Below are 14226 nucleotides of genomic sequence, written 5' to 3'. Positions count from 1 at the left end.
GGTCAATGTGACAGCTTAAAATTATAAAAATGTTCAGAATAATAACACATTTTAGAAACTGGAATCATGGACGAGAAGTACATGTATAGTAGTAATTTAGGGAGAAAGAGGCCATTGTAGTAGACTGATCATGCCAGACCCAGGACATTTCACCCTATGGACATTTTCCCCTGGGTCATTTCCCCCATTATATCCCAAGGACATTTCCCCTGGGTCATTTTCCCCTATGGCCAATTCCCGTGGACATTTTCCCCTGGGTCATTTCCCCCATGGCCAATCACCGTGGCAATTTCCCCCAATCCCAATTGCCCCCACGGACATTTTCCCCTGGGCCATTTCCTCCTATGCCCAATATCCTGTGAACATTTTCCAATGGGTCATTTCCCCCTATGGACATTTCCCCCTGGGTCATTTCCCTCATAGCCAATCCCCAGAGGACATTTCCCCCTATGGCCAATCTCTGTGGACATTTTCCCCTGAGTCATTTCCCCCTATGGCCAATCCCCGTGGACATTTCCCCCTGGGTCATTTCACCCAGTGGCCAATGCCCAGTGGACATTTTCCCCGGAAACATTTCCCCCTATGGCCAACCCATGTGGACATTTAACTGGGAATAGTGACATCAAGTCAGATTGGGTTCTACATGTATCTGTCTCCATATGAAGACTGGGAATTAAACGAACAGCTTTGCTTCATCATCCCAGCAGGCCGTGAATAAGATGGTATGATATCTGCATAATGTTATGCATATTAAGTTAGGTTAGAATTTTTTCAGAAACAACACTGAGAAAAGTCAGAAATTTTTGACTGACAGACATTTTATGAAAGAAGACCCTAATTTTTGCATAAGCCACTGAAGGCCCCAATATATATACAAACCCACAGTGTATTATGACTGTGGAGGAAGCCAGGGTGCCTGGAATAGCCACCACAAGAGCATACATCAAGAATGTTACAAAACATATGCAATATCATTGATTCTCATCACTGTTAGTCAAGACAATATCAGCCTCCCTCATCGTCGCTGGAGTTTCTGACTGGTCCTTCTTCTTTTTCTCTTCGTGTTCACTGGTGACATGGATAACTTTGACGTCCATCTCTGTGAGTTTCTGTTCGGCCTGTGAGGACAGCTCTCTGGCTTGTCTCAAGTGTGACTGACATGAGAACAGCTCCTCACCTGTCCTGATAGCTGACACCTCAGCGCCTGTAATGAACAAGACTAGACTTCAAAAACATGGATGAAGCAAGGAAATAACAGTATACTGCATTTCACCTAAAGGGTGGCCTATAAAAGTTCACTTTCAGAAGCACATGAAGCCCTTACAATGATACTTTTGATGCAAACACTTAAGCTTTTTGGATATCAAATTAATGAAACCTAACAAACAAACTCTGGAGTGGCTCTATAAGGCTGATGAATCAAGCAGAAACAAACAATATGAGTACTTTGAGAAAGGCTAAACTTTAGGTAGAATGCAGCACTGATTAGTTTTCTGCCACATTTGTTTGTCAATACAGGTAAATGTACGACTAAAGCTGTAACATACGAGGTGTGTTAACAGATCTGAATGTTTCATCTGGTACTTTTTCATCTTTTACAACTGTGATGATTCAAAAAAGGGGGGCATGGTTTAAAATCATGGCAAATATTTCAGCAAAATCAATACAACTTACCAAATACATGTGAAGGTAAAAAAATGGATTACAGCTTGGAAATCTGACATTTTCTTTTTTTTCATTTTGTGGAAGAGACAACCAAGACTTATTGATCATATGGCCATTCCAGATCCAACGGCTTTTCTATAAAAGGGCCACAGTTTGGTGAACAGCTTTATATCCAGCAAGAAAATTAAAGTTCCTATGGCCTATGTTGTAGATGTGTGAGACCAATGTCTTGATAGACACTGGATATGTGCAAACTCTTTGACTGTCAGAGAAAGCTGCTATGCTCAACTGTCTATGTCTATAATGTATGCACGAATCCTTTGAGTCTAGCTACATGATACTCTTGTAATTGTATGTTAATGAGTGACTGTGGATTAACATCATATTGTGGTGAGCAAATGTATCTTAATGATACTGTGAATTAACACCATATTGTGGTGAGCAAATGTATCTTAATGAGTGACTGTGGATTAACATCATATTGTGGTGAGCAAATGTATCTTAATGAGTGACTGTGGTTTAACACCATACTGTGGTGAGCAAATTATCTTAATGATACTGTGGATTAACACCATATTGTGGTGAGCAAACATATCTCAATGAGTGACTGGAATAACACCATATTGTGGTGAGCAATTGTATCTTAATGAGTGACAGTGGATTAACATCATATTGTGATGAGCAAATGTATCTTAATGAGTGACAGTGGATTAACATCATATTGTGGTGAGCAAATGTATCTTAATGAGTGACAGTGGATTAACATCATACTGTGGTGAGCAAGGGAATCTTAATGAGTGACAGTGGATTAACACCATACTGTGGTGAGCAAATGTATCTTAATGATACTGTGGATTAACACCATATTGTGGTGAGCAAACATATCTTAATGAGTGACTGGAATAACACCATATTGTGGTGAGCAATTGTATCTTAATGAGTGACAGTGGATTAACATCATATTGTGGTGAGCAAATGCATCTTAATGATACTGTGGATTAACACCATATTGTGGTGAGCCAATGTATCTGTGACATGAAGATAATTGCTACCTACCAGCCAGAAAGGCAGCCTGTGCCAGACTGTTGAGGACATTCTCCACTGAAAGGAATAAAAGCTCAAGTTCCTGTGAATAAAAAGGGAATTAAACTTATTTAACACAATTTAATATTTTTCACTTTACAACAAACCCCCTTTATTTATTTACTGATTTGATTTGAATATTTATATTTATATTGATTTATGACATACTAAAGAATGTTTCATTTATATGATGACAGTCATTTTCATTTATTTATTTTATTGCCATTTACCAATATACTCAGGAATTTTCACTTACTTCTATACTACTATTCTTAGGTACATAATGGTGGTCAGTTGTATGGTTAGAGGAACTTGGAGTGCCCGGGGTAAACCATCAACGCCTGTCATGTGACTGTAACTCCTACATGGGATGTACAGATATACATAATGTACTGCTGGAAGATTAGGGGTCAGTGGCCTTATGGCCATTGCTCATTGCTTACTTTCACTAAAGTCCCACAAACTGTGAAAGTGGTCTAATCTATAAATCTTGTGCCCTAGCAATTAAAATCAGTCACCTTCATGCCAGAGGAAACCATACCCGTACCACAAAATATCACCAACACCATATTAATAAGTTTAAAATAATAACAGCTACCCTGGAAAAAAAGGAGACACAAAGATTAATTGCATTATCAAAATGATCATTACCTGTTTGTTCGCTTTCTTCTCGTTCACAAGTTGCTTCTGGTTGACAATCAGATCCCATATCTTGTTTTGCTCCTTTTCATCAAAATTTAGAGCTGACAGATGGAAGTCAAGAAGACTTATAAGTACATACACAGCCTGGAAAGATGGCGACAAAAAGCCTATTCTAAACAGCATTCATGAATGGTTTTAATCATTCATCAAAACAATCTGATGTGACAGATCTTGCTAAAATGATAGGCAAGTCAAACTCCTTAAAGTATCTGTCTACATTCATCATGAACAATATCCTTATTTGATTTGTTTTTTTTTGCTTTACTCAAGAGTATATGACCTATATATATGTGATATTTATATTCAATTCTTTCTTTGTTTGATTGAGGCTTCATGTTCCTTTCGCCATTATTTCAGTCATACCACAACTGTGTCTTCTTGTAGCAGAAGGGACCCAATGCGGACATGTTTGCTGCCTCCACTAAATGACATGCTGAAGACACTGAACAGGTCACCCTATCCAGTTACATTATAATGTCACCACGCAGACCAGAGCTTTGTCCATTTGGGACTGAGCCCTGGATGAGTCTTTATGAGTTTTACACTCTATCCACTACCATATGCCACCGCAAACAGTTTATCTATATGAAATTTATACATTTACATTTCTTACCTCTGCATAGTCTTTCTCTGCATCCAACAGAGCTATGAGAGTCTGATGGAATAGAGCGGACGCAGAATCTATGGATAACGCACAAGCGTTCCGTATCAGATAGGAGTGTGTCAGCTTGTTGGCATCTGGCCCCTGAAACACAGGTTGACATTAAATGCATAAAAGTTTACTTTATGTAGAAGTTTATTGTGTTAGAAATATGACATCTATTCTGATAACATCTAGCCTAACACTTACAGGTGAAAAATATCATGGAACAGCTATTTAAACCGTGTCCTGGTGGCTGCCTAAAGGGGATAGAATTTGATTCTGTGAAACTGAATGTTGATTTGGAACCACACGACTATGCATTGTACGTAAGCCTAGCTCTGATGGGCCGTCTCTTCATCCTAAAAGATAACGGTCCTAATGACAATAATGCTACCTGTTATATAACCGTACCTGCTTTAAGTGCTATCTGTCACACATCGATGTTGGGGCGGATAAAAAGTGTCTGCCCGTACTCGTTATTGACTGAAATGCTCATCGGCCAGATGTCCCTCTTCCAATCACTAGTAAACCCAGCAGAGCTGAAACTATGTCGTCATCGCTACTAGGCACATAACATAAAAGCCATGTTGATCTTGCAAGTTCTTGACAACCCGCTTATATCGGAAGAGGGACATCCGGCTGAGATGAGAATTTCAATCAACTACGAGTCGATTTTCAATCTGTCCGATGTGTGACGGACAGCACATAAAGCAGGTACAGTTATTTGACTGGTAGCATTGTTGGCATCAGGGACGTTATCCTTTAGGATGAAGAGATTGCCCGTCAGAGCTAACGTAAACCTAGTTTAAAGCTGTCAAATTACATGTACCACTCGTACAATTCAAGTCCTTATAAAACCATTTCCGGTCATGGCAACTCCTAAGATGCAAAGGTGTACTCGAAGCGAACGTGAAATAGCAATACAGTACATTTGTATTAAATTATTATATGTTCATTTCACAAGAACTGTCGATCGTATCTGGGATTAAGAAAGACGGATTCGTCTATCTTAATCCCAGGTCGTACACATACGAGGCACACATTGTTTCCACACCTTCAACTTTTCTTTGTCATCAGGTGACGCTGAATTAACTACTGGCGCTGCAAACAATGCTGATACAGAAATACGTCTCCCGTGACGTAAAAGTTTGGAGCGTAACACCCAACATAACCGCGACCTTGCAAAGACGTGGGTGTTTTGTAGCAGACGAAGTCCACGTGCAAAATTCATATTGTATCGATTTTTAATGACAGAGCCGCATCAGCGTATTAACTACTCGTCGGTGTTTTTCTTTCGGTTTTACCACAGAAATATATAAAAAGTTTGAAACCCCGAAAGAGATTATTATTGATGAAATTAGCCATTGGATACCTATTACTTGGATTACTGCAACGCCAGACTAATTCTGCGCGCTACGTATTGCGGCTTCAAGGTGTGGAGATATCCAAGATGTCTGCGCCCAGAACGATAGCGTTGCTGATCTTCCAGCTTTCCGCGCTAACACTGTTTGGTCCTGTTGCGATACGTTCGGACGAAGGGTTGAATCTTGAAGATGATAACTTACCCGAAATTGGTAAATTCTGAGTCGTTTGCACAATTTTCTTTGTGTTCTAACATGTCTTGCCATTGTAAAGGTGCCGGTCACAGTTTCACTTTCACTCAGCAGCTGTTCTCGGGTACTGGTAAGCCAACCCGGCTTCACTACAGTTCATCAGTACCGAGTCTGTAGTCTCAGGAAGACTTCGGCTGATCATTTTCTTCATGTTCAGCTGCCATATGGCAATGTACATGTACCATATGTTTTCTGGAGGTTGCCGTTGCAGATTACGAAAAAAAAACAGGTTGTATTTTATTTAACTGGAATGGAAAATTCTAGCCAGGACAATCAACGCTCAACATGTTCGACCATTTAGCAATGTGTGGCTCAAATCACCTGTGATCTGCATCTCAGGGAAGATGAAATTTCCATGTTTAGATTCTGTATTGGTTGCTTGATTTGAAGAAAAGACTCAAACGCACACCAATGATCCAAATTTACTTACTTATTTGAAGTTTTCAGAATGTAAGGTGATTAAGAGCCATGCTCATTCATGTTTGACATGTGCAGAAACCCCCTGTCGGGAGTGACGAGTCGTGACCTTATAGTTTCACGTAAGGAACCAGACAAGTCCAGGTCACCTGTTTACTATACAATGAATGCACCACCCACATGTTATGTATGATTTGATTTTGCGTTGTATTCTTGTTTCGGAATTCAGCAATTATTGGTGGCGGCATTGGAGGGACTACAACAGCATATTACCTGAGGAAGCTGTTTGGAAACAAAGCCAGCATTGACCTGTTTGAAGCCAAACAGATAGGTGGTAGAGTGTCAACTGTGGTTGTGAATGGGCGTGAATATGAATCTGGAGCCTCCATCATTCACCCCAGAAACCAGTACATGGTCAACTTCACAAAATTGTTCGGTAAGAGTTGTTTCATTTTTTGTATGTTCAGTACAAGGTAAATTTTTTTTGTCTTCATATTTAGCTCTGTGTGATAATTGTTCATCATAAAATACATATTTTACTGGTTAATAAACCTACAGAACTTAGTTTTTAATAATAATGAACATTAAAGTGGAGTCTTCACCACATAAATGTAAAAGGTTCACAAGCTTTTAATCCACATGCTGGGATCAGTGTTGAAAGCTTGTGAAACCTTATACATTTACGTGGTGATGCCTGGACTTTATTACTACTATTGTTGAACACACATGCGACGTTGAGTGTAAAATAGTATATAACTTAAAAGTTTTTGTTTGTGGTAAAATCATGATAAATGTGTATTACTGTTAGAATTGTCAGTTAGTTTAGTTAGATGTGTGGTTATTGTATTTTCACCTCCAGGTCTGAGAAAACGTGAAGGACATTCTGAAAAATTAGCTATATATGATGGAAAGAAGTTTGTCTTCACGGGTAGCAAGTTCAACATTGCTACTATGGCCAAGATGTTCTGGCGTTATGGGATGGATGTCTACAATATAAATTCTTGGGTTGAGAACATTTTGGACAAGTTTGAAAGGTCAGCAGAATTCTAAGTACCTGTGTTTCAGTTCTTCAAATCGCCGCTAATGGTGATTTGAGATATTGAAATATTTCATTCATTATAATAATATGTGTGTGTATTTTTCACTGGATACTTTCTTGCTGTGCAGGATATGTTCTTATGCAGGTTTTCTTGTGTATATAACTAGTAGTGACAGTTTTGGCATCTCCTTTCATTTTTAGACTTGTAAAAAATGCAAGAACTACAATTCTGTATTATTATGATGTATGTTAAATGGCATGCTAGCAGTCCACTGTAAAGTGATGTTTTCTTGCCTTAAATGGACATCACTTCTCTATCATAAATCCACATGTTCATTGTCATTTTAGGGTTTACCATCACTTAGAAGATGGAATTGCATTCTCTACAGTTGAAGGTCTGCTTGAATCTATGGATGCTAGCTTTGTTGATCTTACCAAAAAAACAATTAGAGAAGTTCTCAAGGAGGATGGATTCTCAGATTTGTTTATCGATGAGCTAGTGACAGCTGGTATGAGAGTGAATTACGCACAGGGTGCAGAAGTGCATGGATTTGTAGGTAGGTGGCATTAAAGTGAACATAAAGGCCTCCAGTAAATGAGTTAATTCCTAAATGTAGTTTTCCGGAGATGTTCTGAAAATATTAAAGCAATTATACACTGTTTAATTGCAAAATAATTAGCAAATGATCATCACTAACTAGCCACTCATTTGGTGACACCATTTTGCCGTGTTATAGCTACATGTATATAGCATGACCTTGCAAAACTTAGAAGCTTTTCTGTACCATCAGCATTAATGAATGTGTCAATGAGAAAATATAAACAAAAATGCCAGATACCCAACTGAAGAATTTTAGCTTTTCTGTTCTCAAGCAACCGATGTTTCTTTTAGTTTGGCGGTCACTGTCAGGGCGATCTTCGTGGGCACAAACTTCCTCTTTCAGTTTCAGTTCTGTTCACCTTTGTCCTTTGCTGGCTTGGGTGTCAACATCAGGCTTAGCTGGGTTTACTGATATTAGGGCATTTAACGAACTTAGCAGGATCTTCTCATTTAGGACTGTTACTTGTAGATCCTGGGAAGACTTTGCTAAGGGAAAGTAGTGCAAGGTCACAATATCTTTCTCAAGAAATCACTCGCTCAAGGTAATTTTCTTGGCATCTCACCCTGACCAGTTACAGCAGTCTTCTGTCCAACATGGAGGCATTGTCACGCGGATAGCCATTTTCAGTTCCCTGCACATAAATGGGTAGTCCAGATTGCTTTAGTTTAACACTTAAAATACCCTCAAATCTGATTTGTTGCATTAATATCTGTCTATAAACTTCATGAAGCCACATTGAAATTGAAGAGCTTATAGTTTTTTTGATCTCACAGGTTTTTTGGTCTTCACAGGAAGTTTTCCTACGCAAGTGGTGTTTTGTCATCCCATTTTCGAAGTGTTCTATGTTCCCGCCATTTCATTTTGAATACCGTCATTTATATACGTAAACATATACAGTTTTCTAAACTAACACGTGTTCAGACCTCATTCTCGCATTATTGTCACTGCGTAAGTCTTACAGATAACTGACAGCTTACAGAATTCAACATTGACCAAAAAGATGAACTTAGTTTCATTGACCTACCCCTTGGAACAAAAAGTTTAGACTAGCAGATGGAGGCTCAAAATTTTACATACCATCACATGCCTAGTGAGGAGACTGTGCACTTTAATTTGAACTTTTAGGTTTGATTTTGTGGCTAAACCATTACAGCAAAGCCATCATAAAGTCATGTGCTGGTATAGGTATATTCACAACACTTAAGTCTAATCTTTTTACCACGGGTAGAATTCAAAACAATTACTAAAACAACAGGTGGTTGGATCAGGTCTCTTCTGTGATTAACGGGTCCTACAAACAATGTTGGAACTTCAAAGGCTATATCCAAAGCTGGGCAAAGTTGTGATTTGCATATCAGTACAACTTGGCTGTTTATATCTGAATACGCTGACAGTTTTAGATTAACCCTTCCTCCCCAAAACTTCCATGCAAAGAATGATATCATTAGATCATGAAGGCCTTCATTAGTAAGGTGTGAAGACATGTGTATGTTTTGATGCAAAAAAAATGGGTGAAAATAAATTTTCTTACTAGAAGAAACGCTTGAGATGGACCCATTATGGCGAGTTGATCGGATTACACACAACAGACGACTGATTTCTGGCGCGAGTGTATCCATGCACATCGCTGGCCAGTTGACACGTGCCGTCTTTCTATATTGTCTATTTTCATATGGCTTAGAACCATCAACCAGCGCTATCCAACTTATCTGATCAGATTCCCCTACTGCCTCTGACCCTGTTTTGTCAACTTTCCCTCGAGCATTCCAACCAAGAGTGCTGATTAGCTTGTCGAAAAGCTCATTGAATTACGATAATGCTGCAGTAGCCGCTGATCAGTTTAATATTTAGAAAGATGAGAGGAATGGTTGGGATTTATATGTTCCTTTATCTGAGAAGGTAACATCAGACAAGGTGCCTGTAAACTGAGACTTGATGTTGAGTTGTCAAATGGGTCTGTTTTAGGATTTTTATGGTTTATAATTGTAGGTAGTGTCAGCTTGGCAGGGGCGCTCCCTGGGCTGTTTTCAGTACATGGAGGCAACAGACTGGTGCCGGAGAGAGTTCTTCAGGCTTCCCAGGTAAACTACCTACCAGCTGAGGTGACTAAAGTCTCGCTGGTCCGAGATCATAACAACAACGTCAGGTATGATCTCAGTTTTCAGCACAGTGACCTCCCCCATGGGGCGGAACCCATGTCCGTTACGAAACAGTATGATGTTGTTGTCATTGCAGCACCACTGCACAAACGTGTGAGTGACATCGCATTCTCTGGATTCCCAAAACCCATTCGCTACGCTCAAGAGGAATTTCATAGAACTGTTGCAAATTTTGCTTTAGGGTCCGCCAATATCTCCCACTTTGGTAACTATGGCATGGGGGACTTTCCTACAGCCATACTCTGCAACAATTTGGATTTGTTTTTTAATTCCTTTGCTCAGAATACACCTGTGGATTTTAGTTCTGAGCGGGATAGCATGGAATCTGAGAAGGGTTCAGTGTGGAAGGTATTTTCCAGTACCCCACTGTCTGAGGAAGAGCTTTCGCAGCTTTACGAGGTCCACAGTAAGACGAGCGTTGTTGATTGGTTAGCATACCCAGAATACACACCAACAGAAACTCTGCCGTCGTTCGTGCTGTATGATCAGTTGTATTACGTCAACGCAATAGAGATGGCAGCGTCTGCCATGGAGATGAGTGCAATTGGGGGTAGGAATATCGCACAGCTAGCCTTTAACCATTGGCATGGTTTGTTTGATAAAATAGATGAAATCAAGGATGCACCAAGTCATGAAACACCAACCAGTGATAAAGATGAAAAGAAGACTGAGTTATAGTTAAAAGTAATATTTTATTCTTGTGAAATTGTTGATGTTTATTTTGGATAAATATTGGAGGTGATTTTGAGATTTTCTCACTTATACACGTAACAAATTATTTGTTGTGTTGCCTGTTACTGTAGTTCAGCTGATTGTTTGTCATTATAAGTGAATGTTATATCATGTCATTAGGGATTAAATTTTACTTTAATTTGCCGCAGAGACCTAAGAATATGACGATGTTAAGCCTTTTCTTGTTATGTGTAATCAAGCTGTACTTTGATTTTCTGTACGGACTAACAGATATCACTTACTGTATATGTCATGAGTAATCAAGTCTTATTTTGATTTTCTGTATGGACTAACAGGTATCACTTACTGTACATGTCATGAATGATGAGTAATCAAGTCTTATGCTGATTTTTTCTGTATATCACTTACCGTACAAGTCATGAGTGATCAAGTTTTACTTTGATTTTCTGTATGGACTAAGAGATATCACTTATTGTTCATGTCATGCATGATGAGTAATTAAGTCTAATCTTGATTTTTTTGTATGGACTAACAGATTTCACTAACCATACTTCATGAGTAACCAAGTGTAACTTTTAGTTTTCTGTATGGACTAAGAGATATCACTTATTGTACATGTCACGAATGATGAGTAATCAAGTCTTACTTCAATTTTCTGTATGGACTAAGAGATATCACTTATTGTTCATGTCATGCATGATGAGTAATCAAGTCTTACTTTAATTTTCTGTAGGGACTAAGAGATATCACTTACTGTATATGTCATGAATGATGAGTGATCAAGTCTTACTTTAATTTTCTGTATGGACTAACAGCTTTCTCGTACCATATGCATTATGAGTAATCAATAGAACTGTGTAAAGTTTTGTCTTGTTACGTGAACGATGAAGTCCTTCTTTTGTGGCAGTAGGTCATGACTTTTTCATTTGGATAAAATGTCCATCTCCCTTGTTTAATGAGGCTGTATGATATCTCATGCTGTCAGGAGAATTTTAGGTACCAGGTTATTTTTTCTTTGTATAAATAGAATATATAGAAGTCATTAAACTTGCCTTTCACAAGCATGACATATGCCTTTATAATTGGCCAAGGGTTAGCGGTTTACTCTGAGTAACCCTCTTAGGTTCGCCCACAATATACTGGCCACCATTTTGCAAGTGCAAAATTCTTAAGTATGGCATTGAAGTAGAGCAAAAAAAATAATAAAAATTTACTGGTCAGATTCACAAATATGTGATAAACCTCATACTGTGTTCTATCCTTTAATAACTGTGCATTCCATTAGCTGTAGACATTGTTGTCATGGTTTAATTTTACACTTATTTAAATGTGTACATATTTATAGAAGAATGTAATTTTTTTACGTGATTAGGGTTTGATTTTTCTCAGGCATACATATGAATGGAGACGTGCAAAATGGACATGATCCATACATTATGCTTTAAAACAGACAATAAAGGAAGGGCCAATTACTGCTCGTCCCAATGTCAGCATAATGTGACTGCATGAGGTGTCTTGTCTGGTGTCATCAGCATGATTGATTGAGTGAGATATCCTGTGTAGCCTTGTCTGAGTGGTTGACTCTTGAGGTTTTGTGGCTGGTGTCTTCAGCATGGTTGATTGAGTGATATGTCTAGTGTCACCTGGGTGGCTCACCTGAGTGGCTCACTGTCTTCAGCATGGTTGATTGAGTGATATATCTAGTGTCACCTAAGTGGCTCACTGGGTGAGATGTCTTGTCTCGTATCATCACCGTGGTTGACTGAGAAGACTCATAGTTTCTCTGATGTCATCAGCATGGTGAAGTTTCTTCTCTGGTGTCATCAGCGTGGTTAGGTTTTTTGTCTGGTATCATCAGCATGGTTAACTGAGTATTAAAGATGTCTAGTATCATCAGCACGGTTGACTGGGTAAGGTCCGTTGTCTGGTATTATCAGCGAGTTTAACTGGAAAAAGTGGCTTGTCTGGTGTCATGAGCATGGTTGTCTGGGGGAGGTGTCGTCTGGCATCATCATCATGGTTAACTGGATCAGGTGTCTTGTCTGATGTCATTGGCATGATTAAATGGGTCTTATCTGGGGTCATCAGCATTGTTGACTGTGTAAGGTGTCTTGTCTGGTACCATCAGCATAGTTAACTGGGTGAGGTGTTGTATCTGGTGTCATCAACATGGTTGACTGGGTAAGGTGTCTTGTCTGGTGTCATCAACATGCTTAACTGAATAAGGTATTTTGTCGTGGTATCGTCAGAATATTTAACTGGGCAAGGTGCCTTGCCTGGTAACATCATCATTGTTGACTGGGTGAGGTGTCATGTCTGGTGTCATCAGCATGGTCAACTGGTTAAGGTGTCTTGTCTGGTGTCGTCAGCATGGTTAATTGGGTAAGGTGTCTTGTCTGGTATCATCAGCGTGGTTAACTGGGTAAGGTGTCCCGTCTGGTGTCATGATAATAGTTGACCGTTAGATAGCTTGCTGCAAGAAGATGGTATGACCAAATTAATTAAGAACTGTGTTAAATTTAAAACAAAGTGAACAAGAATGAGTCATTTCATTTGAAACAGCATTCATCATGCATTTGTGTAATAGGCTTCAGCTTTATCTGGGTATTGTGGGAGCTATTGTCTATAAACAGGATTAGAAAGCATTTTGTACTTATCTGTTCTAAATTATTTGATTGTATTGGAGTTAAATGAACCAAATTAAATTTTGTTTATTGATTGTGGAGTGTATTAGAAATTACATGATGTACTGTGTAAATTATATGATAAATAGTTATATTCATAAAAGAAATCACATATTTGTGATTATACATTGCATTTATGGCCTACTTTTCTAAACTGCCTGCGTAAATTTTATATTTATAAAAGTGATATCAGTTTCTTCCATGAAAATCTGTTATCTTTGTCACTTGCTTCTGATACATGTGTAGCTTATAGTGGTGATCAAAGTGACAAAGGAGACGTACATGCATACATTTATTTCTGTCATCAGATTGTTACGCTCGCATATTTCAGCAGCTGGATGTTGATCTGATTTAGATTAGGCATATTATTTGTATTCAGCAGGAACGAGATGAAATGATCAAAGCCTTATAGGTGGTACCTTTTCAACTCCTTTCTCAAGTTTTTATGAAAGTTGAATTATTCCTGTACCTTTTTGTGGACAGGCATTAGTCATTCTGTGGTTAAAAACTGTTTATGTGAAAATAAAATGTTAGGTATGTGAGGAATCAAGCAGAAATTAAATAAATAATACACCTGATTAAAGAGGGGTTTTTTTTTGTTTGTTTGTTTTTTTTTTTGACAAAAATTGACATCTTTGTACACATTGATTGTGACTAAAGAAAATTTCGCTGTGAAATGTTGTTTATGGATGTTTCATGCGAGAGTATTTTGCGGCAGTCATACGGTTTACTACTTCTGAACAAGGGGCACACAAGGTACAGGTTCAATGCCGGTCTGGTACAGGGATTTTGTCTTTGTCCTTAGCTCTTGTTATTTGTATACTTATGTAGCCTTGGTGATATTAAGTGGACGTCCATTGAAATTTGAAAACCAATTTTTCCTCAGGTAACAGGTGGGAAAGTTTGTCAGTAACATGCCAATGGTT

At 38.6% G+C, this 14226-nt stretch overlaps 2 protein-coding genes across 2 annotated transcripts; one reads left to right on the top strand and one right to left on the bottom strand.

Moving 5' to 3' along the window:
• Positions 1-361: 361 nt before the first annotated feature.
• Positions 362-5324, bottom strand: LOC135467230 (uncharacterized). The gene is made up of 5 exons (XM_064744994.1): positions 5148-5324; positions 4064-4195; positions 3400-3534; positions 2722-2791; positions 362-1204 (listed from the first exon to the last, which is right to left on the bottom strand). The coding sequence occupies exons 1-5, from the start codon at positions 5322-5324 to the stop codon at positions 972-974; spliced, it is 747 nt and encodes a 248-aa protein (XP_064601064.1). The 3' UTR covers positions 362-971.
• A 219-nt stretch (positions 5325-5543) lies between these two features.
• LOC135467229 (prenylcysteine oxidase 1-like) lies at positions 5544-12005 on the top strand. Its single transcript, XM_064744992.1, has 5 exons — positions 5544-5667; positions 6353-6559; positions 6983-7157; positions 7511-7719; positions 9754-12005. The coding sequence occupies exons 1-5, from the start codon at positions 5544-5546 to the stop codon at positions 10599-10601; spliced, it is 1563 nt and encodes a 520-aa protein (XP_064601062.1). The 3' UTR covers positions 10602-12005.
• Positions 12006-14226: the final 2221 nt, after the last annotated feature.

Source organism: Liolophura sinensis, chromosome 6 (assembly GCF_032854445.1).
Source record: "Liolophura sinensis isolate JHLJ2023 chromosome 6, CUHK_Ljap_v2, whole genome shotgun sequence".
Classification (NCBI taxonomy): Eukaryota; Metazoa; Mollusca; class Polyplacophora; order Chitonida; family Chitonidae; genus Liolophura; species Liolophura sinensis.
The sequence above is the reverse complement of the archived record's forward strand: the minus strand, read 5'-3'. Positions and strand labels throughout refer to the sequence as shown.

Coding starts and splice junctions, on each gene's coding strand:
- LOC135467230 (XM_064744994.1), bottom strand. CDS start 5,324: ATGAATTTTGCACGTGGACTTCGTCTGCTACAAAACACCCACGTCTTT. Junction 3,535..4,063: donor CAGAGAAAGACTATGCAGAG/GTAAGAAATGTA, acceptor CCATCTTTCCAG/GCTGTGTATGTACTTATAAG. Junction 2,792..3,399: donor AGAAGAAAGCGAACAAACAG/GTAATGATCATT, acceptor TTTTATTCACAG/GAACTTGAGCTTTTATTCCT.
- LOC135467229 (XM_064744992.1), top strand. CDS start 5,544: ATGTCTGCGCCCAGAACGATAGCGTTGCTGATCTTCCAGCTTTCCGCG. Junction 5,668..6,352: donor TGATAACTTACCCGAAATTG/GTAAATTCTGAG, acceptor TTCGGAATTCAG/CAATTATTGGTGGCGGCATT. Junction 7,720..9,753: donor AGAAGTGCATGGATTTGTAG/GTAGGTGGCATT, acceptor TTATAATTGTAG/GTAGTGTCAGCTTGGCAGGG.